The following is a 22,574-nucleotide window of genomic DNA, read 5'->3' as shown; positions in this document are numbered from 1 at the left end:
ATGGGAAAGTACATGTTTTATGCTAAAGGAAAGATGCAAAATACAAACTGTGATAAAATATGTAGAAAAATATAAGAAAAACTATGTACCAAAATGGTAATTGTTATCTTTGTTGATTTTTTTTCTGTCCCTCAACTATTCTCCATTTTGCATTCTACAATGAAGTTCATTAAAACTTTTATTTAAAAAAAAAAAAAGATTGCCAAGCCTAGGTTAAATTATGGAAGTGATTCAGTTCAGGCAGTGAGACTCAGATGGAACAGCTTCCATTGGACAGCTCTTTATGTCTACATGACTACACTGGAAAAAAACATTTCTAATCTGCTAGTCCTGATTCTAATTGGCTATTTTCATTTTCATTATTATTTACAGATATAAAATAATGTCCACTTTTATATAGCTCTGACCAACTCAAAACACAGATTAGCTGCCATGTTGATGCTCTTTATTCACTATGATCGATGTAATGATAGTCTAGAAAATCTACACTTCACAAAGATGAGAAGCTCTATCATCTTTCTCTCATACGTATTGCATACTCCCCAAAAAAGTATAAGTCTGTTGAATCATTTGGAATTTAGCAATATGAATTAGATCCCTTGAGAATGTTAATTCTGTTTGACCTACTAATTCTTCTTCCTGGAATGTAACTCAAAGAAATAATCAGAAATGAGCACAAAAATTTATGCAAAAAGCCATTAATTCCAGAATTATTTACTATTAGCAAAAATCCAAAAGGGAAAACAGCTTTAATATGCAGTAGAGATGACAATATTTAAATAAATGATACTATGTAATATATACTTACTATCAAATATAGTCAGTTTTTAAGTATAATGTGTATGAAGAGTTTTTATTGGTTTGAGGAAATGTCTCTAGTAGAATATAGAATACACAGGAGTGAATACAAAATTATATATAGATTTAATCTGTACTGTGTTTAAGAAAAAAAATATGCACATATAAAAGCTTGACAGGAAATATGCCAAATATCAACAGGTTAACTTAGAGAGGTGGGAAGATTGAAGATTCATTTTTCTCTTTTCCATTTTTCTCCTCCTTTTTCTCTCTAAACTTTCGCAGTATTTCACTACCAGTATAAGCATATGCTAATTTCATAAGCAGGAAAAAAAAGTTCAAAAATACTTTACTGTCATGAAATCGTTATGAAACCATTTCTTTGCTAAGTGTGTGAAATACAAAATTTTACTCAATCATAATTCATTGTTAGTTTTTTTGCTTCTTTATACATTCCAGTCAAAATTTCATCAATGTTTGATCTTCAGTATGTATTAATAATGTGCCCCAAAGGATTATTTTCTCTGTTAGACATTTTATGAATTCTTATTTAAAAAGAATACACAAAATACAATAATCTTTTCATTTGATCGGTGAGATGAGACTGGTGGTAATTTGGGGGATTAGCTAGCTTTTTCCTTCCCTCCCCACATGTATTATACATTGTGCAAGAAATTGTCTAGAAACAGGGGAGTGTCTTTTCTAAGTATATGGTTTAAACATTGCCTGAACTAAGGGTTTGGATTTCTAAGGTTTAAGTATTATGTTTAATTTCATGTAAAAGAGATAAGCACTTTTAATGTCATGGATTTTCACTGAAATCCCAGACAAGTCATTTTTTTTTTTTTTTTTTTTTTTTTTTTTTGCATATCACAGGGACCCAGTAGTTCACTGCCGGGCTTAGGGGGCAACATACACATTTTGCACACCTTAGCTGGGGGAAAGCCAAATTTTGATGCTTGCAGGTGTCCAGTGACCGTTAATCTATCCCTTTCTAAATGTGAAATTGCCAGGGAACACTAGCCCAAATGAAACAGGAATGCATCAAGTGCTAGCCCTGCTTTTTACTATACTCACTTTCCTATCACTGAGAACATAACTGTGATAAAGCCAGACCCAAACATTTGATGAACGACACGAAGGAAGAAACCGGGTTGCTCTGAACAGCCGCCATCCCTGGTTCCAACACTATCGTGAAACCATTTCCAATGATCTCATTTCCTGGCAGGACATGACAGGCAGGACAACCAGTTCAAAGAATGAGGAAGAAGGGGGGGCTAAAGAGATAGCCTTCTTATTTGCTGCATTCCCTCTCCTCTCCTCATTCCGAAAAAGCACTAACATTATTTTCCAATGAACTTATAATGCAAATACTTACTTTGCTCTCTTTGTTATCCAAAGCAGAGACAGAAAAAAGTTTTCAATGGGCTACTAAACATTTTATGTCTAATTTCTAGGGTCTGATAAAAATAGGATTTAGCCTACGTAACAAAATCTTCAGGAAAAAAATAACCTGGAATAATAGTATTTACCTTAAGGAGGTAAATGGCTTAAGTCCTCCATATGCTGTGCACATTGCTTTCTACTACCTTTGTCATCAGCCTTCCAACGTTCATGATATGTCGGTTTCTTCAGTGCTTTCTGTCTGACTTTCTTCCCTTTGCAGATCGCAAGCACAACACAAACAAGAGGCTATGGACAAGACTCCATGGAGGAACCTGGAGACCTATCCATATAACAGATACCACCCCATGGGGGAGGTGAGCAAGTATCCATGGCGGGGGTTGGTGAAGGTTACAACCACCTTCAGGATGGGCAGGAATGGTTCACTGTTACTATCCATGGACTAGAGAGGCTCAACATGTGAGGTGGAGATTTGCCTGGGTACTGAGGTCAAGGAATTCCCAAATATCACCCATCAACCAACACGACTGAAACAACAAATTCTGTTGATAGGAAATAAAGAGGCAAATAAACAACAAAAAGAAACAGGAGGGAAAGAACACCCCAACCAGTTTTGCCAGTGTGAACATGAACCAGAATTAACTTTTACTCTTGCTCATCAAGTTCTGGGCCAGTTTAAGCAGGACAGAGCCAATGTGTATATTGGTGTGGGATATGGGGTGGAAAAGCCTTCTGGCTGAATCATATTTAGCTGAAAACGTGGTAGTTCTTGTCGGATGCAAGAGACAATCAGCAGTTTTTAAGAGAAAAAAACGTTTTTCAAAGAAATATGTATATTGTTACTAAGATAAGTGTGGTGATTTCCAAAACTTGTTACAGTAAGAAAAATTAGCTACTACACACACAAACATGTGGGGGGTGTATGTATGACATTACGCAAAACTTTTTTTTGAAGTATACATTTTTAAAAATAGAATTGCTGGGTTAAAAGATATGGGCATCCAAATTTTTTTCTTCTTTTTTTATTAGTTTCAGGTGCACAAAACAATGTAATATTTAGACGTTTATCATTTATATCCCTCACACAGTGCTAACCCCCTCCCCCCATCCACTATCCCTCTGACATCGCACAGAGCCATTACATCTCCACTGTCTCTATTACTAATGCTGTACTCCGCTTCTTGTAAGTATACACACACACACACACACACACACACACACACACACACACACACACACATATATGTAAACTTGTAGTTGACGTTCATTATTGTTCAGCTTCAGCTTCAGGTGTACAGTGTAATGATCAGCCATCTACATCACCCCTGAGGTAGTCTCCCTAATGAGACAAGTGTCCATCGGATACCCTACAAAATCTTTACAACATTATTGATTATATTCCCCAAACTGACTTTCGTATCCCTGTGGCAATCTTGTGGTTACTGACTGTGCTCTCTAATCCTCTCACCTTCCCCCTTACCCCCACCCCCCCGCCCATCCAGCAACGTTCAGTTTTTCCTCTAAGTCTCCGATACTGTTTGTGATTAATTCATTCACTTATTCTTTTCTTTAGATTCCACATATAAGTGAGATCATATGGTATTTGTCTTTCTCTGTCTGACATTTTTCACTTAACATAATGTTCTCTAGGTCCATCCATGTTGCAAACGGTAAGATTTCTTTCTTCTTTATGGCTGTGTAATACTCCATTGTATACATATACCACAGTTTCTTAATCCAGTCATCTACTGATGGCCATTTCGGTTGTTTCCATGTCTTGGCTATTGTGTATAGTGCTGCAATAAACATAGGGGTGCATAAATTTTTTTGAATTAGAGTTTTGGACTTCTCCGGATAGATACCTGGGAGTGGAATTTGGGAGTGGAATGCTGGATCATAAGGTAGTTCCATTTTCAGATTTTTGAGATACCTCCATACTGTTTTCCATAGTGGCTGCACCAATCTGCAACCCCACCAACAGTGCACAAGGGTTCCCTTTTCTCCACATCCTCGCCAACACTTGTTGTTTGTTGATTTATTGATGATAGCCATTTTGACTGGGGTGAGGTGGTATCTCATTGTGGTTTTTATTTGCATTTCTCTGATGGTTAGTGAGGTTGAGCATTTTTTCATGTCTGCTTGCCATCTGTATGTCCTTTCTAGAAAAATGTCTCTTCATGTCCTCTGCCCATTTTTTAATTGGGTTGTTTGTTTTTTTGCAGTTGAGTTGAGTGAGTTTTTTATAAATTTGTGATATCAACCCCTTATTGGATATATCATTGGCAAATATCTTTTCCCATTCAGTAGGATCCCTTTTTGTTTTATTGATTGTTTCCTTTGCTGTGAAAAAACTTTTTAGTTTGATGTAATCCCACATGTTTATTTTTTCTCTTACTTCCCTTGCGCAAGGGGATATATCAGTAAAAATCTTAGTTCAGGTAATGTCCATAAAGTTTCTTCCTATATTTTTTTCTAGGAATTTTATGGTTTCAGATCTTACATTTAAGTCTTTAAGCCATTTTGAATTTATTTTTGTATATGGTGCAAGGAGGTGGTCCAGCTTCATTTTTTTGCATGTGTCTGTCCAGGTTTCCCAGCACAATTTATTGAATAGATTGTCTTTACCCCACCGTAAATTCTTGCTTCCATTGTCATAGATTAAATGGCTATATAGGCATGGATTTATTTCTGGGCTCTCTATTCTGTTCCATTGATCTATAGGTCTGTTTTTATGCCAGTACCATGCTGTTTTGATTACTGTAGACTTGTAGTATAATTTGATGTCAGGTATCGTTATACCTCCCACTTTGTTCTTATTTATCAAGACTGCTGAGGCTATCCAGGGTCTTTTATGGTTCCATATAAATTTTAGGATTATACGTTCTATTTCTGTGAAAAACATTGTTGGTAGTTTGACAAGAATTGCGTTGAATATGTATATTGCCTTAGGCAGTATGGACATTTTAACTATATTAATTCTTCCTATCCATAAACATGGTATGTGTTTCCATCTATTTGTATCTTCTTTCATTTCTTTCTTCAGTGTCTTATAATTTTTTGAGTACAGATCTTTTACTTCTTTGGTTAAATTTATTCCCAGGTATTTTATAGTCTTTGAAGCAATTGTAAATGGGATTGTTTTCTTAATTTCTCCTTCTGATGTTTTATTATTGGTATATACAAATACAACTGATTTCTGAATATTAATTTTGTATCCTGATACTTTACTAAATTCATCTATCAGCTCTAACGGTTTCTTGGTGGAGTCTTTAGGGTTCTGTCTATATAGTATCATGTCATCTGCATATAATGACAATTTTACTTCCTCCTTACCTATTTGGATGCCTTTTGTTTCTTTTTCTTGTCTGATTGCTGTGGCTAGAACTTCCAGCACTATGTTGAATAGAAGTGAAGAAAGTGGGCAACCTTGCCTTGTTCCTGATCTTAAGGGGAATGGTTTTAGCTTTTCCCCATTGAGAATGATGTTAGCTGTGGGTTTATCTTATGTGGCCTTTATAATGTTGAGATATGATCCCTCTATTCCCACTTTCTTAAGGATCTTTATCATAAATGGCTGTTGGATTTTATCAAATGCTTTTTCTGCATCTATTGATATGATCATGTGATTTTTATTTTTCATTTTGTTAATGTGGTGTATCACGTTAATTGATTTGCGGATGTTGAACCACCCTTGCATACCAGGGATGAATCCCACTTGATCATGGTGTATGATCTTTTTAATGTATTGCTGAATTCTGTTCGCTAATATTTTGGTGAGGATTTTTGCATCTATATTCATTAGAGATATCAGCCTGCAGTTTTCTGTTTTTGTGGTGTCTTTGTCAGATTTTGGGATCAGGGTGATAGTGGCCTCATAAAAAGTGTTTGGGAGCCTTCCCTCCTTCTGGATTTTTTGGAAGAGCTTGAGGAGAATAGGTGACAATCCTTTTCTGAATGTTTTGTAAAATTCACTTGTAAAGCCATCTGGTCCAGGGCTTTTGTTTGTTGGGAGACTGTTGATTACTGAATCAATTTCCCTGGTGATAATCAGTCTATTCAGGTTTTTTGTTTCTTCTTGAGTTAGGCTTGGAAGTTTGTATGCTTCTAGAAAATTGTCCATTTCTTCCAGATTGTCAAATTTGTTGGAATATAGTTGCTCATAGTAATTTCTTAAAATTTTTTGTATTTCTGTGGTATCTGTTGTCACTTCTCCTCTTTCATTTCTGATTCTATTAATTTGGGTCCTCTCTCTCTTTTTTTTTAATGAGTCTGGCTAAAGGTTTGTTGATTTTGTTTATTTTCTCTAAAAACCAACTCTTGGATTCATTGATCTTTTGTATTGTTTTTCTGGTTTCTATTTCATTTATTTCCTCTCTGATCTTTATTATCTCCTTCCTGGTACTCCTGTTGGGCTTATTTTGCTGTTCTTTTCCCAGATCCCTTAAGTGTGAAGATAAACTGTTGATTAATGATTTTTCTTGTTTCTTTAGGTAGGCCTACAATACTATGAATTTCCCTCTTAGGACTGCTTTCGCTGCATCTCATAGATTTTGGGTAGTCGTGTTTTCATTTTCATTTGTCTTGAGATATCCTTTGATTTCTTCCTTGATCTCCTGGTTGACCCATTCATTATTTAGTAACATGTTATTCAGCCTCCATGAATTGGTGTGTCTTCCAGTTTTTTTCCTGCAGTTCATTTCTAATTTCATAGCACTGTGGTCAGAGAAGACAAATGGTATGATTTCAATTTTCTTAAATTTATCAAGGCTTGTTTTGTGGCCTAACACGTGGTCTATCTTGGAAAATGTTCCATGTGTGCTTGAGAAGAACGTGTGTTCTGCAGCTTTGGGGTGAAATGCTCTGAGAATATCGATTAAATCCAAGTGGTCCAATGTATCATTTAAGGCCATTGTTTCCATATAGATTTTCTGTCTGGAAGACCTGTCCCTTGTTGTCAGAGGTGTGTTGAAGTCCCCTACTATGATAGTGTCACTGTTCTCTGTCTTTATGTCAGTCAATATCTATTTTATATATTTAGGTGCTCCTATGTTGGGTGCATAGATGTTTACTAGGGTTATGTCCTCTTGTCGGATCTATCCCTTTATTATTATATAGTGCCCATCTTTGTCTTTTAATATGTTCTTTATTTTAAAGTCTATTTTGTCAGATATAAGTATTGTAACTCCTGCTTTTTCCTCATTTCCATTTGCATGAAATATCTTACTCCAACCCTTCACTTTTGATCTGTGTGTGTCTTTTGATCTGAGGTGAGTCTCTTGTATACAGCATATACAAGGGTCTTGCTTTCTTATCCAGTCAGCCACCCTATGTCTCTTGATTAGAGCATTTAATCCGTTTACATTTAAAGTGATTATTGATAGGTACATAGTTATTGCCATTTTTTAAATTTGTAGTTAGATTGTTTTCATCTTTCTTCTGTTTATAGAAGTTCTTTTAATATTTCTTGCAATGCTGGCTTGGTGGTAATAAATTCCTTTAGCTTATTTTTTTCTGGGAAGCTCTTTATCTCTCCATCAACTTTAAATGATAGCCTTGTTGGATAAAGCAATCTAGGTTGTAGGCCTATGTTTTCCATCACTTTGAGTATCTCCTGCCATTCCCTCCTCACTTTCAATGTTTCTGTAGAAAAGTAATTTGATAGTCTTATGGGAGTTCCCTTGTATGTAACCCTCCGTCTTTCTCTTGCTGCTTTTAGGATTCTCTCTTTGTCTTTAACATTTGTCGTTTTAACTATAATGTGTCTTGGTGTGGACCTGTTTGGGTTTATCCTGCACTTCCTGGGCTTGTATGGTGGTTTCCTTCATCAGGTTGGGGAAGTTTTCGGACATTATTACTTCAAATATGTTCTCGATCCCTTGCTTCCTCTCTTCACCTTCTGGTATTCCTATGATGCACATGTTGTTGCGCTTGGTGTTATCCCAGAGGTCTCTTAAACCATCTTCATTGTTTTGTATTCTTTTTGTTGTTCTGTTTGGGTGATCTCTGCTAACTTGTCTTCTAAGTCGCTGATTCAGTCCTCTGCTTCATCTAACCTGCTGGTAATTCCTTCAAGTGAGTTCTTTATTTCAGTAATTGTGTTCTTTAGTTCTAACTGGTTGTTCATTATGATTTCTCTATCCTTCTTTATGTCATTTCTAAGCTCCTTAAACATTCTTATCATTAGTGTTCTGAACTCTGTCTCTGATACGTTGGTTAGCTCTATTTCATTTGGTTCCAATTCTAGAGGTTTCTTCTGTTCTTTTATTTGGGACATGTTTCTTTGTTTCCCCATTCTGGCTGACTCTCTGTGTTTGCTCCAATGTATTAGGTAGGTCCCCTAGGGTTCTTAGTTTTTGCTATGTTATCTTAGGTAGTATGTGTCCTTTATATTTGACGTGCACCACTTCCTTCTTCTCCTCTGTGTGTGCTCTAAAGGTGACTCTTGTATTGTGTATATTTTCCTGTTAAAGTTGATCTTTAATTGCTTTTAGCTTGTGAGTAGTTGGGATTAACTGCTAGGCTGACTAGTTGTGAGACTTGGCTCTGCGCACAGCAGGGTGTTCTGTTGCGTGAGGGTTGACCACTTAGGTGATGTTTGGCCTCTATGGGCTCTTGTGCCTGTAGAGAATTCCCTCTGGGTGTGTCACTTGTAGGTCAAACCCTGCAATACTCTGGTTTGGTCTGGAGTTGGCCTCTGGGTGTGTGGAATCTTATGCCTCTTAAGCCTGGCCCTGGTGTAGGGCAATTTCAGAACAAAGCAAATCACCAAGCACAATAACAACAACAACAAAGAAAAAATCCAATACATTCACCTGTAAAAACAACCCATAACCCACACTCAACACAGGCAAAGATATCAAAGATATAAAAACAAAACAAAACAAGAAAAGCGGTGCCAGTCTTGGCTTAAGCCCACCAAGTAATCTCCAGGTTGTCCTCTGCTGTACCAAAGAGTCCTCTGTGTGTTGTGCAGGCAGAGACGGTCCCTGATGCCCAGAGTGACCTTGGGATTGCAGATTTAGATGAGTGGGGCTGAGGGGTCTAGATGGTAGTTTCTACAAAGTCAGTGCAGTTTCTGTTCTTGCCTGCACATATGTGCATTGAGAGTACCACCACCAGCCCTGTGCCCAGTTCTCCTGAGTCTTAGGGCACTTCTTCCGTGTGTGTGTGTGTGTGTGTGTGTGTGTGTGTGTGTGTGGCAGGCGGGAGATTTCTGAGCTGCTGAAAGCCCAGAGCTGCATCTGCCGCCTACTGCTGATCCCTGGGAGTGCCTCCACAGTTGTAATTGCCCCGCCCTAAGCAGGCCAGAAACGGTGGGGGCTGGGGATGGAGGGCTCTTCTCGCTTAGCCCAGCAAAAATCACACTCTTACCAGCCTCTTCTCTGGGTCAGAGCTGCACGCCAGTCTTCCCAGAGCCTGAGCACTATGGCTCCTCTGTAATCTAACACTACTTCTCCGTTCAGGGGCCAGTTTAAGTCTCTGGAAGGGCAGAGGTAGGGTTGGGAGAGTGGGGGTAGGGGCCCAGGTATGGAGTTTGTGTCCTTTGTCTGACCTAGGGTCCAGTTGGAGGTCTCAGCTGAGGTTACTGCCTCAAATGCTGGATATGCTGCCCCCTCGGCAGGAGAGATCAGCTGTGGGACGCAGGAAAAGAGCCCACCTCCTGGCTTTTGTGTTCTCTGTTCCATCCTGGGATCCCCTGTGTCTCTGCAGCCACGGGTGCCGGCCGCGTCTCCACAGCTGCAGGTGCAGGCGGCGTCTCCACAGCCGCAGATGCGGCTGTGTCTCCACTCTGCTCCCTTCCCTCTTCCCCTGCTCGCCCAATTGACCCACCTTCAAGTAATCCTTGTGAGTCTCTTAGCTCTTTGCGTGATGAGCAGAGAGTCCTTTGATGGGTTATAGATGTCCCATTTGTGATAAGATCTGGAGGAGAACTCAAAAAGTTTGCCCCATTGCTGTCATTCCTATGACGTCACCTACTATATAAACGTATAAGTTGTCCTCCATATGGACTTTACCATTTATTCTGTCAATATTTGGAAATATGTTAGTATTTTTCAGAATCTGTTTCAAATAATACAAGAAAGAATTTAAAGTATGGGAGCTATCTTATTACACCCCTATGACTGTCTTATGTTTGTGAATTCCCTTATTCCATTCAGTCTTATAGAACCGTGGTTATTGACTTACAGGCAAAAATGTAAGGCCCTTCCTTTCTATGCATGTTGTGAGACTTGTAAGTAAATCAACATCTATTCAGGTCTCCCCTATTTAATCAAAATGGTTATCTTGGGCTTGATTTAGAAACTTCTGTTGGCATATTCTGTGAAGGACATACCCAACTCATCTCTAATCTTGGAACCATGGAAGTTAGAAAAGTATGTTGCTGAGACCCATAAAGACTGAAGAAGATCCTGCAAAATAAGCCTGACCTGAAATTTCTGGAATGATTGGGTGCCACATGAAATCTAAGTCTGGTGGCCATTTGAAGGGTGTATTGTTGTATAATGTTTCTGAAGTATTATCAGTGGATTATCGAAATTGTTCCTTCTCAGCAACTTGTTTGTAAAGTTCCACAGGGTGGCCTAAGACCTACGTCCAAGTCGATTTTTAGAGAAAATGGGAAAGGATGGGTAATAATTCATCGGTGTAGTCCTTTGGTTGTTTAGCACACAGCTATTGCAATGCAGAACAAAGAGTACAGAGTTCAGTACCTGAAGGAAAGAAGCACTTAATTAGAGGCAAGCAAACAATCGTGTTATTGATACCTGCGATCCTCCCTGGCCGTTTCAGATCTATCAGTGGATGAGCCAGATAAGTGAGAAGTACACAGAAGTGGTGACACAACATTTCCTGGGGATGACCTATGAGACTCGGCCCATGTATTATTTGAAGGTGAGTGAGAAGGCTGAAAATTGCTACTGGGGCAGAGGGGTCTCTCCCACCCAATCCAAGGATATTTGTTTACTATTCAGGGGCTCTAGTCAGAAATGTAGACACGGTTAAAAGAGGCAGTACAGAAAGACTTTGCCTTTTCCACCCCAAATTGGGCTTTTAATATTCAAAACTTAGAAAGGCTTCATGTTAATTATCTGGGTGGAATCGATTTCTGGAGCAAAGAGAATTTGGGATAGTTCGGTGGGACCATCGGGGTAGAACTTAAAAACAGTAAGACCTAGAAGTGAAAGGGCTTATTCCTTTGTTTTCTCCATGCTGGGCCTCCCTCACCCCAGCTGAGGAACTTGGAATCGTGGATGACAGGACTGGACGGGAACTTAGACGTTTTGGCTGAGTGGCTGGCTTTGTGAAGCCCTGGGTGCCTCCAGGCTTTCACAGAATTGGGAGAGGAGGGGCTGCATAAGGGAAAACACCCTACGCGTGCGTACACCAGAGCCAGTTCACTTTTCATGTGTATTTTCAGTTTTTAAAAAATATGTATTGTTCTTTTTAAAAACCTTATTTTCCATAAAAAGGATCAAAAACCACAGACAACCTTCAGTTTTTGGTTCCTTCATTTTATGGTTGAGGGAACCAAGACCCAGGGAAGCAAAGTAAGTTGTACAAGGTCACACAGTCGGATAATAACCTAGCCACGGGGATAACCCGATCTCTAGCCTCCCTACCAGGCTTTGGGTGGGGGACATGGGGAGAGAGCACGTGGTCCTAAGAATAACAGCCCAGGTAACCAACAGGGGAGCAAAAGTAGCTGAGGAAGGGTCAGGAAGAGTCATATTGGTAGGTATCTCTGCCAGCGTCCTCATCTCAGACTTGCAATCACAGAGTGGAGTAAGCAAGGGAAATAAAAACCCTGATAACTTTGCACAGTGGCTTACAATAATAAGTGATTGTTTGGTAATGGAGCACAGATGTTCCCTTCAGATCAGCCTGCCATCCAATAACCACAAGAAGATCATTTGGATGGACTGCGGAATTCACGCCAGGGAATGGATTGCCCCTGCTTTTTGCCAATGGTTTGTGAAAGAAGTAAGTGTCTTTAGCTCTCTCAGAATGGTTAACCACCCCACAAAATACCTGTCGCATCTTGGCTTTTTAGAAAGCTTCATTCACACGTTGGCAATGTAAGTCTACCGAGTTATTCCTTCTCCCCGAGGGAAATGCAACTAATAAATAGCTTTGCTGAAAAGTGAGGTATTCTGATCTCTTTCTAGTGCATACAAAATCATGTTTATTGGAAGGACAACATATCTAAGAAACAAGAAGAAAATATATCTTGGAAGTTAGAGATGAGTGAATGCTGGTGCTGCCTCATTCAAATAGTCTTGGGCAAATTTTCCAAGACTAAAACCCCTAGTTTCCACCTGCAATAGGAGGATGAAATGACTATTTCAGGGGTCTGTTGTATGGATTAAGAGATTAACATACGGACAATCAGTAGCACAGTGAATTTTTGCATATTCCCATACCCCGCCCTTGAGGGAATAAAAAGCTTTCAAAAGTAAGCTAAGATACTTTTTGTGTCAGTCGCTTCAGAAACCCAAACATGAAGAATTTAACCCATAAAGAGAAATTCTTAATTGGTTCCTAGACCAACAGCATAAAAATAACTGGGATCAAAGTGTTGTTAGAAATGCCAATTCTGAGGCTCCACCTCAGACCAACGCAGACCTAGCGGTGGGGGAGTGGGTATGGGAGCGGAGTCAAGCAGTCTGTATTTTAACAAGTCCTGCTGCTTATTCTGATGCACACTGAAATTTGAGAACCTCCACCGTAACCAGTGGGCAAACCTGAGGTGAGCTGGAGGATGGAGGGTGGAAGTTGGTTGGATATGTGGTCATCTCTTATGATTAAGTTGAAATCATTAAAAAATGAAGAGAGAAAAGATCTCTTTCCAGCATCATTCCAAATGTTTCTCTTCAACTTCCAGATTCTACAAAACTATAAAGACAACTCAAAGATAAGAAGGTTCCTTACGAAACTGGATTTCTATGTGCTGCCAGTTTTTAACATAGACGGTTATATCTACACTTGGACAACTGTGAGTAGATGGAGTTTGGTCCTGGGATGAGTTCATAAGCTAGATCTTGACTCAGGTTCGTTTTTCTGACCTCGGTCATTGCAGCTATAGCAATGTTTTGTGGACGTGTAAAGAAAGAAACCCTATTTGGGATAAAAGTCAACCTAACATTTTTAAGGCAACAATCTAAGTCAAGTTTAGTATCAAAGAGACCATTTTAGAGTTGAAGTCCTCCATAGGTCTGCTTTGCTTGTTTGGACATATTCCCAGTTTTCTAGCCAAATTTAACTTTTCTCCAACTCCATCTCCTTAAAGTTTGTGGATGGCCTGCCACCTGGGTCTCCTCAGACCAGTTCTAGAAGCATGAGGCGCACAGATGATGTATAAATACTAACCCAGCCTTCATCTTTCATTGTGATCATTTACACAGGGGGCAAACATCTCATAAAGCTTTTTATACAGCAGACAACTTCCGCTTTAAAAAGTTTCTACAGCATATTACTCCACAAATAAGAGACTTTGTTTCTAGAGAGCATTCATTCCTCCCCCTCCCCAAGCACTCCCCCGAAGGCTTTCATGGGACCCCTTTCTCTGCTTTCGCCCAGTATGTGCATGAAGTCCATCCCTGTGAGCTTGTCTGGTGAAACTTGTCTTTATTCCCCTCTCCACGCATAGTCCTCTGTTTCCAGAGCTGTGCAGAGACTGTCTCTGATACATCTGGAACAGCCTTGTTCCATCTGCCACGCTATTTCCCTTTCATCCTGTATCACTTGGACTTACAAAATGACTCTCTGAAGCTTTCCCTGATGAAGCAGATCACGTCCACCAGGCACTGCTAATCTGCTTGTGAGGAAAAGGCCTCGGATTTGATGGTTTACAATGTTCCTGTTCTTGGGGGTTGCTAGCCTATCGGCAAAAATAAAAATTATAAGCACAAGCTTCATCATATTACAGGCAAGTTCTTTCAGAGATTCCGAGGAATGACTATTCATGTTGGAGGACCACCCGTCATGACTGACACTATGATATATGAGACCTTCTAATGGCAACATCCTTATGTCCCTCTGTTATAGGATCGGCTTTGGAGGAAGTCCCGTTCATCTCATGATAATGGCAAATGTTTTGGGACAGATCTCAATCGAAATTTCAATGCATCCTGGTGTAGTAAGTACATGGTTAGCTGATGAATTGGTGAACAAAAAATGGAGTTGAGAAGCCAGGAAAGAGGTGAATTACTAGAGAGAGAACTTTTGAAAATAAACGTCTAATTTTGTACAGCTTTCTGAGCTTCCCTCTAAAGGGATATATTATCTATAGAGTAAAAAGTGGTAACACTTAAGTGCAGGACTCTTCTTCAAGTGAGGTTGGCTAACCAAAGGCAAAGGAGACGTAGACCATTGTGAATATGTTTGAAATCCATCACTCTCTCTTGAAATATACGAATTGTCATAAAGAGAAGAAAATGCAGAGAATCCTCCTTGCAGATTACTGTGCAGCAGGAGGGCAGAAGTAAACAAGGTAAACATTTCCTTCTCCTGAAGGCATTTTCATGCTTCTGAATCTCAACATGCCCCGTGAATTGCAAGTCAATAAAGAGTTAGGAATGGTTAAGAGCAGTCTGGTTAAAAACCAGATGGCAAGAGTTAAAATTCAGACATAGTGGCTGTGTGATCTTGGAAAAATTGCTTCATCTCCCTGTTTCACTTTTATTTAAATGTATCCCACAGTAATACCATTTTACCAGCAGGTTGCTGTGGGATTAAAGGAGATGCCACACAGGAGAGTATGGGCACAGCATGTAAAACGTGCTCAATTAATGATGGTTTTTATCATTTTTGTTGAGGACAGGCTACTTACCTACTTGCAAAATAGCTCTAACGAGACTCAAACCAGTAAGACAGCAAGAGAGAAACTTAGACCAGTGAGACTATGTCAGAGTCTGACCTCGGAACCTGAGAACTGGTTCCCAACCACTGGTTTCGGGGCCCCTCACAAGCTTAAATAAGATTCCTGAAAATGCGATTCTATTTCACATCTTCCTTCCCGGGCCGTGTAAACATGGAGTTTGTTTCGAAACCAGAATGTCAGCCCTTCTGCCTTTCTGAGTTGCTCCTTCAATGACTATCGTATTTGACTAACTTAAGCAGACTAACCAACTTAACCAGACTAACTTAGCCAAGCAACGTCAACAAGCCCTGATTCCACCCATAGATGCCCTGAGCAAAAATGAGTCCTTGCCCTCTGTCAGTTCTAAACTGAGATCGCGATGCCTTTTTTTGTGTTTTCCTGTGCATTCCAGGTATCGGTGCATCAAAAAACTGCCAAGATTTAACATTCTGTGGGACAGGACCGGTGTCTGAGCCTGAGACTAAAGCTGTTGCCAGCTTTATAGAGAAGAAGAAAGAAGACATTGTATGCTTCCTGACCATGCACTCTTACGGACAACTCATTCTCCTGCCCTATGGCTATACCAAAAATAAAGCAAGTAACCACGAAGAACTGGTAAGACCAGAGCTCCAGAGCCTTTCGAGAAGCCTCCATAGGACCCTTGCTTTCTTTTCCCTGATTTCCATTTCCAAGATTTTGGCTCCAGCCCCACTTTTGTTCTCTCTGCTCTTCCTTATTTCCTTTCTCCTGATTTTTACACCTCGCCAGATGCCTGCTGGGAAGGTTTCAGCTTAAATGCTGCTTTCCCTACATTAACTAACTACCTGTTTCATAAAATGTCCAGTTGGGAGACACCTTAGGTATTCGTCTACAATACAAGTGAGATGATTATGTTAATAATCTGCAGGAATGTGCTTTCGTTTCTGTAAATTCTCTTGAAGCTCCGTTCAGCAATTACAGCTTTTGAACTGTGCTTTAAAGAACTCGCCAGCTGTTAGTGGAATATGGCATATCTAAAATAACACGGCTAAATAATATCTGCTCTCTTCTCTGCTAAACACAATGCTTTGTTTTCTTCTAAATTCTGCTTCTAGTATTTGCCTGGGAGTGTTTGTAAGGGGAAGTGCCAGTGAAATCCAAGCAGGGGCAGGGAACATGAGCTGTTTCATCCAGGTCCTTCTCTGAAGCTGTGTTTACCTAAGCAGAATTGGTGGGCAGAATTGCTAAAAAGCACTGAGCGCTTCGCGCTTTTGTGAACCTGAGGACAATAGATGGGAGTCAAAGGGAGGGTCAATTTCAGATTGTAATATTTGTATCTTTAAAAAAAATTTTTTTTTCCAATTTTCAATTGTGGTAAGATACATATAACAAAAAATTCACCATCTTATCCATTTTTCAGTGGATAGTTCAGTAGTGTTAAGTATAGTCACGTTATTCTGCCACCAATCTCTAAACCTTCTCCTCTTGCATAATGGAAACTCTGTACCCATTAAATAACAATTCCCCGACCCCTTTGCCCCTGGAAATCACCATCCTATTTTCTTTTCCTATGGGTTTGACTACTCTAGCTATCTCATATAAGTGGAATCATACAGTATCTGTCTTTTTGTGACTGACTTATTTCACTTAGCATAATGTCCTCAAGGTTCATCCATGTTGTGTCATGTGTCAGAATTTCCTTCCTTTTTAAGGCTGAATAATATTACGTTGTATGTATAGACCACACTTCCTCTACCTATTCAACTATCAGTGGGCATGTGAATTGTTTTCACCTTTTGTCTATTGCAAATAATGCTGTTGTGAACATAGGTGTACAAATATTTCTTGAGATCCCACTTCATTTCTTTTGGGTATATAATCAGGAGTAGTTGCATCGTATGGTAATTCTATTTTTAATTTTCAAGGAACCATCATACCGTTTTCCATAGCAGATACACCATTTTCCATTCCAACCAACAGTACACAACGGTTCCAATTTCTCCACGTTCTGACCACCACTTGTTATTTTCTGCTTATCTTTTTTGTTTTTTAAAAATAAACTCTTCATTGTCAACAAATGCTGGAATGGATGGAGACTAAGCTCACTCTGTGCTTAAGATCACAGAGGCCTGGGGACCCACTCGTTCTCTTACATGTCCTGTCCCTGTCCCACTGGAGCATGACCCATAAAACACATGTCTGGGCACAAAATGGAACACACCTGTAGAGTTTTGCTAAAGGAAGTCTTTCCCACAGCAGTCAAAAATAACATGCAGCACCCCAATATCCTTCCTTGAATGTTTTGGACATCTTCCATGCAGTACAAAATGATCTGTATGACATGATCATTTTGCAAGATGTGGAAATAACTAACATTTGCCTAGGACTTTACAATTTACAAAGGGATTTTACAGCCATTATTTCATCGGACCCTCAAGACAATACAATAAGCTCACTTTGGGATGTGTAAATTGAGACCTTGAGTTAACTATATTTCTAGAACCTCTAGAGATAGTGAATGGTGGAGCCCAGACTGGAACACAAATCTTCAGACTCCAGAGGTTACATTCATCTGACCACCTCACACTGTCTCTCTCTGCTCAGGAAGTGTTTACAATTTCTAGACGGGGTTATCAGTTTAGATGTCCAATCTACTGTGTCCTATTTCCCCCTCATTTCTTAGCCCTAGAAGTTCCATTTCTTAGTGTAAAGAAATCTGCAGGAACAGAGATTTCAGTTGAGAAGCCCAGAACTCTCTTTCTTTTCCAGTTTCTGGGACGTTTGTCATAGATGTCTACTTTCTACTTAAAGGGATCTGTGACAAACACAAAGGAACCACCAAAGCCAGGCCATGGTCGATCTTTGATGTGACAGGCCTCACACCAGCAGAAAAAAGAGGCCCATGTACCCCAGTATTTGTCTATGGAATTTCATTCCCTTCTTGATTCAGGAAAACAGATACTATGTGACCATTTTGCAAGGTTTGTGTTCAAAGGTTAGAGAGTCTGGCGCTGCTGATTGGCTGTGTAGTTAGAGCCCTCTGGCCATAGGCTAGAGGGGACAAGGAGGTAGGAGGGACCTGGGCATTAATGTCGCCATTATGGGAAGGTAACTAACTCAAAGATGGGAATTACGGACAACCCTTTAGTACTATATTCAGAAATTGGCAAATTGAGAAAGATTGCTTCAGTGCTGTATCATTTATAGTCTCAGGTGCTGAAGAGTTAACATAAACATTCATCTCCAAGAATTCTCAATAAAAAGACAGTGTAAAAATTCTGCAACTTTGTCTTTACGTAATTGTAGCGAGCTAGCAGTGGTTTTAGGTTCTTAGAGGTAAGCTTTGATAGAGGGCACACAGAATCGAGCCGACTTTTCAAGGTTTCCATTTCTAGTATTATTTAAAACTACCAGAGACTAGTAATTAGTCTCTCTATATTTACAAAACCAAAGATGTGTAGAAATCATAATAAATATTATACTGTGTGATAGACAACTTGGCAATCACTATGTAGGGGAAACATAACTATATATAGCCTTGCTCTAAACTTCTCTGAAAATTAGAACAGCTATAAGAATGCTAACGTTTTACATGCTGACATTCTTTCCATTTGAACTCTTCCCATACCAACCCTGCATCCCTTCCCAAGCTTCTCCTCCCACGTACATGCCAGGGCCTTCATCAACCTTGTTAAAAGGTGACAATAGTCTATTTAGAGGTAATGAGACTGAAATAAGGTGATGGCCCTGGAACTGCAACTTGGTAACTATTTGAAAGGAGAGTCACACACGCCTGCAGGATCTCCCATGTATTTGGAGGCACATGATAAGCCAGAAATATGAAAAACCCTCACTTATTAGGGTGGAAGATGATGAAATTGGGTTTGAGAGGGTTGGTTTTGAAGTATCAGCAGGCTACCTATGTATAGATGTCCAATGGAAAGTGAAAAAGATGGTCTGGAACTCTGGAGATGGATTTGGACAAAATACCAAACCCTGTGGATGGTTGGTTTTATTTTTAACACCAGATCTCTCTCTCTGCATTTCCCACCTCCAGATCCAAGTTGGACAGAAGGCTGCAACTGCATTGAAAGCAAAGCATGGAACCAATTATAAAGTTGGATCGAGTGTAGATATTTTATGTAAGTATCTTTTTTTCACCTCCTCAATAGTATCGAAGTCACAAAAGAAGTCAGTGGACTTTGGGGAATGGGGTGGGCAGAAGAGGGAGAGAGGAGTTCCTGGGATCAACAGGAAATTTTACAAATCAAAATGACCAAGGATAAAAGACAGTCTGTGCAAATCCAGAATTATGCTCTCTAGGGATAAGGTGTGAGCTCAAAGAAAAAAAAATTAATACACTGGCTCAGACCAGAACTCCCTCTGGCTCCAGTTAAAAAGAGCTGGCAGGGAGAAGGCACAGGAAGGACGTTTCCCAGTGATCCTTGGTCAGTTGATTCAGTTCCCAGAGGACCTGTCAGGCTAAGAAAGCAGAGCAGGTGGGGCCCCGAGAAAGGATCTTAGAAAAAATAATTTAGTTAAAAGAAGAGTGCGCGGCTTTCCCCCATCCCCTGCCATCACCTCCTCCACCCACCAGAAGACCACCTAGATAATATTTGCATAATATTTTTCCAGTAGGTTGTTTTGTTTCTGTTCCTTTATGTGTCGGTTTACATTTGCCTTAAAATATTAGTTTGTCCAGTCTTCGATTCAGCTGAGAAACTTCATCACACCTGTGCTACATGCCAGACATACGCCCAGGAGCTTTGGGGCGAACAGGGAGGGGAGACAGAGAGGCTACACAAGATGTAATTCTTGCCTTGCAGGGGCTTCCTATCAAGGAGAAGGAGAGGACAGCTTCCATGAGAACCTGACATGAAGGACTTTGATTATTTTGCTGGATGAAACCTTTATTCCTGAAATGGCTCATAGAAAGCTATGCTTTCACTATATAATTTCTAACTCTGCCTTCATGGTTTCATTTGTAGATGCTACATCAGGCTCCTCAAGAGACTGGGCTCGGGACATTGGGATCCCCTTCTCATATACATTTGAGCTGAGGGACAATGGTACGTATGGATTTGTTCTGCCAGAAGCTCAGATTCAGGCCACCTGTGAGGAGTCCATGGCCGCTGTGCTCTCCGTCCTGGGTGATGTGTATGAGAAATATTGGTATTCCAACAGTGCTGGAAAGAGGACATCTGCCACCATAGTTCTGAGCCTGTTCGTGTCCTTCGTGCATCTTCTCTAAGTGCGTCCTCCCCAAGCCTGCTCAGCCCCAATGGACATGGAAGTGATTGCAGGGAAGGTGTTTGAAGTCCTAGAGGAATCAAAGAGTTTAACTAAAAATACTTTCTAGTTCAATAAAGGTAAATCGTGTTTGCATTGTAATATTTGTTTTGCTGGGAATTAATTTTTATTACTTTAAAAAAGTATAATATTAGTGCTCCAATAATGCTGCAAACCAAACCACTCTAAAATTCCATGGCTCATGAAGCTATAGGTCAGCTAGGATCAGTTTTGCTGATCTTGGCTGAGCCCATTTATGCATCTGAGGTCAATTTTAGGGCAGCTGCCCTGGGGTCTAGAGATTTTTTTTTTTTTTTTTTACCACCTAAAGTCTTTGAAAATTTTGCTTGTGCCTTTGAGCCAGGTTTACACTTACGTTTGTGTTTTTGAGTGACTAGCAGCATTCAGAAGATATGTTGTATAATCTCTCTATATATATATAACTATTGCTGTTTTTATCTATTTATTTACTTAATTGTCCAAAAGAAGTTTTTTGAGAATCTACTATATAGCTTTTGCTAAGCTCTGGGATTATAGTGGTGAATGAGGTAGACAAAGTCCCTGTCCTCTTGGAATCTCTATTCCAGTGGCTGAGTCTGGAGGTGGTAGTCATACATAGTTGGAATGGGTCCACTGTTGCATACCGGGCAAGTCTTAGCCCAGGGAAGCCATAATAATCAAGAGCACAAATCAGCTAAATATTGCAGCTTGTGACAGGTACTAGAAGAGAAATAAAGGGGAACTGGAGAGGTAAACAAGGGCCAGATTGGCTGCTTATGTGTATACAGGCATTTAATTGTGTTATGTTGTCTATGAAACTTACAAGCTCTGAAGGTAACGTCTATGACTGTCATTTCCTATGTATCTCCCTGTGACACCTTGACGGGGTGCTAAGCACTTGTCAGGCTTTGGACGAATGTTGTCACTATGACTGGCTGACAGGGCATCCTTGGGTGTTCAGTCACCCATTTCCAAATTTCCTTGTTGGTCCCGTCACCATACACTTCTTGGTTGTAACCCTTTTATTGCCTATCTTTGTCCTCTTTATTTCTTCAGGTTTTGCCAGTGTGTGTCTGATAAGAGTCAGGATGGAAAGTGTCAGAGGCCATGGAGCCTCATGAATCAGAGAACAGTTATTTACATAAAAATGCCAACTCCACAATTGTGGCACTGCCAGGAAGAAATGGTTGGGTTTCATCAATGGTCAGCCTAGGAGGGAAGAAAACTAGTGTGACCAACCAAAGCCATATTCAAGAAGAAAGCAGAAGAGCTGTGTCTGGAGACTGAGATTATCAGCTTTAATCTAGGCTGTGTTTTAGTTTGTAAGGCTGTCTTTTGACAATTCGGAGCTCTGAGTACTATAGGAGCTCTGATTTACAAAGCTTAATGCATGTCTAAAGAGTGAACCCATAGCAAATAAAGTTGGAAGAGAACAGATGGAAACACAAACGTCAACTTGCCTAAAACCTCCCACTAGGATTCTTCCAAGAATCAAGGACATAATCATAGCTTCCTTGGGGGCTTCACCTGGTTCTAAGGGTATAGGAGACTAAGGACCATGATGTGTTTTTCACTTCCTGTGAAAGGATCCTAAGAGCAAGGATAGATAGGTGATGAATGACCATAATGATCTTTCTTAAGGACATTTTCAACTCCCTGGTCTTAAATGGCAATAGTTTGGAAAAACTTCACTACTGACACAACTAATACAATCTTGAGACTATTCTGTGTTGTGGCATTTTTGTGTCTTGGATTTCATTTTACCCTACTTTAAAGCTAAGAAGTTAGCTTGTTACTGTTTCATAAATAATAGAAGACATGATACCCCTGAGTCAGAGACAAAGGTCATTATTCCTCACAGCCCAGTAAGCTGTGCAGAAGCATCAGTACGTTTACATTGCAGGTGATGCAGAGTCCAGGTAACACCTACAAATGCAGTGAGTTGTGTTACAGGACAGAAACACTGAGCTGGAGGACTTCATTGCTTTTCTAGTAAGCAGTAAGCAAGATGGATCTTTATTTCAGAAGAAGACATTTCCCCATCGTTATGGTTGCTTCCTTGCTGCAAACACAACTCTGAGAAATGAACTAGGTAAAGAGTGGCCAGGGCCTTGCTTTCTTGGCATTGCCAGCAAAATGTATAGAAGAAACGGAGGCCCATGGCAGTCTGTCTCCCAACAGGCTTTATGTATTAGGTTGAACCATATGAAATTGCTGTTTCCATACATCAAAAATGTTTAAGTAT

At 40.0% G+C, this 22,574-nt stretch overlaps 1 protein-coding gene across 2 annotated transcripts; it reads left to right on the top strand.

The window, feature by feature from the left end:
* Positions 1 to 2,468: 2,468 nt before the first annotated feature.
* CPO (carboxypeptidase O) lies at positions 2,469 to 20,425 on the top strand. 2 transcript variants are annotated; one of them, XM_033112440.1, is made up of 9 exons: positions 2,469 to 2,558; positions 10,993 to 11,094; positions 12,079 to 12,183; positions 13,085 to 13,195; positions 14,248 to 14,338; positions 15,474 to 15,676; positions 19,098 to 19,182; positions 20,029 to 20,109; positions 20,225 to 20,392. In XM_033112440.1, the coding sequence occupies exons 1-9, from the start codon at positions 2,493 to 2,495 to the stop codon at positions 20,251 to 20,253; spliced, it is 873 nt and encodes a 290-aa protein (XP_032968331.1). In that variant the 5' UTR covers positions 2,469 to 2,492; the 3' UTR covers positions 20,254 to 20,392. The 2 variants fall into 2 exon arrangements, with proteins under 2 accessions (XP_032968331.1, XP_032968330.1); XM_033112439.1 differs by having other exon boundaries at positions 20,029 to 20,425.
* Positions 20,426 to 22,574: the final 2,149 nt, after the last annotated feature.

The sequence above is a fragment of the Rhinolophus ferrumequinum genome, chromosome 8 (genome assembly GCF_004115265.2).
Source record: "Rhinolophus ferrumequinum isolate MPI-CBG mRhiFer1 chromosome 8, mRhiFer1_v1.p, whole genome shotgun sequence".
Taxonomy (NCBI): domain Eukaryota; kingdom Metazoa; phylum Chordata; class Mammalia; order Chiroptera; family Rhinolophidae; genus Rhinolophus; species Rhinolophus ferrumequinum.
The sequence above is the reverse complement of the archived record's forward strand: the minus strand, read 5'-3'. Positions and strand labels throughout refer to the sequence as shown.

What these genes read in the sequence shown, in the direction of transcription:
- CPO (XM_033112439.1), top strand. Translation starts at nt 2,493, where the DNA reads ATGGACAAGACTCCATGGAGGAACCTGGAGACCTATCCATATAACAGA. An exon ending in GATACCACCCCATGGGGGAG is followed by an intron (nt 2,559 to 10,992) that starts GTGAGCAAGTAT and finishes TGGCCGTTTCAG; the next exon opens with ATCTATCAGTGGATGAGCCA. An exon ending in ATATCTACACTTGGACAACT is followed by an intron (nt 13,196 to 14,247) that starts GTGAGTAGATGG and finishes CCTCTGTTATAG; the next exon opens with GATCGGCTTTGGAGGAAGTC.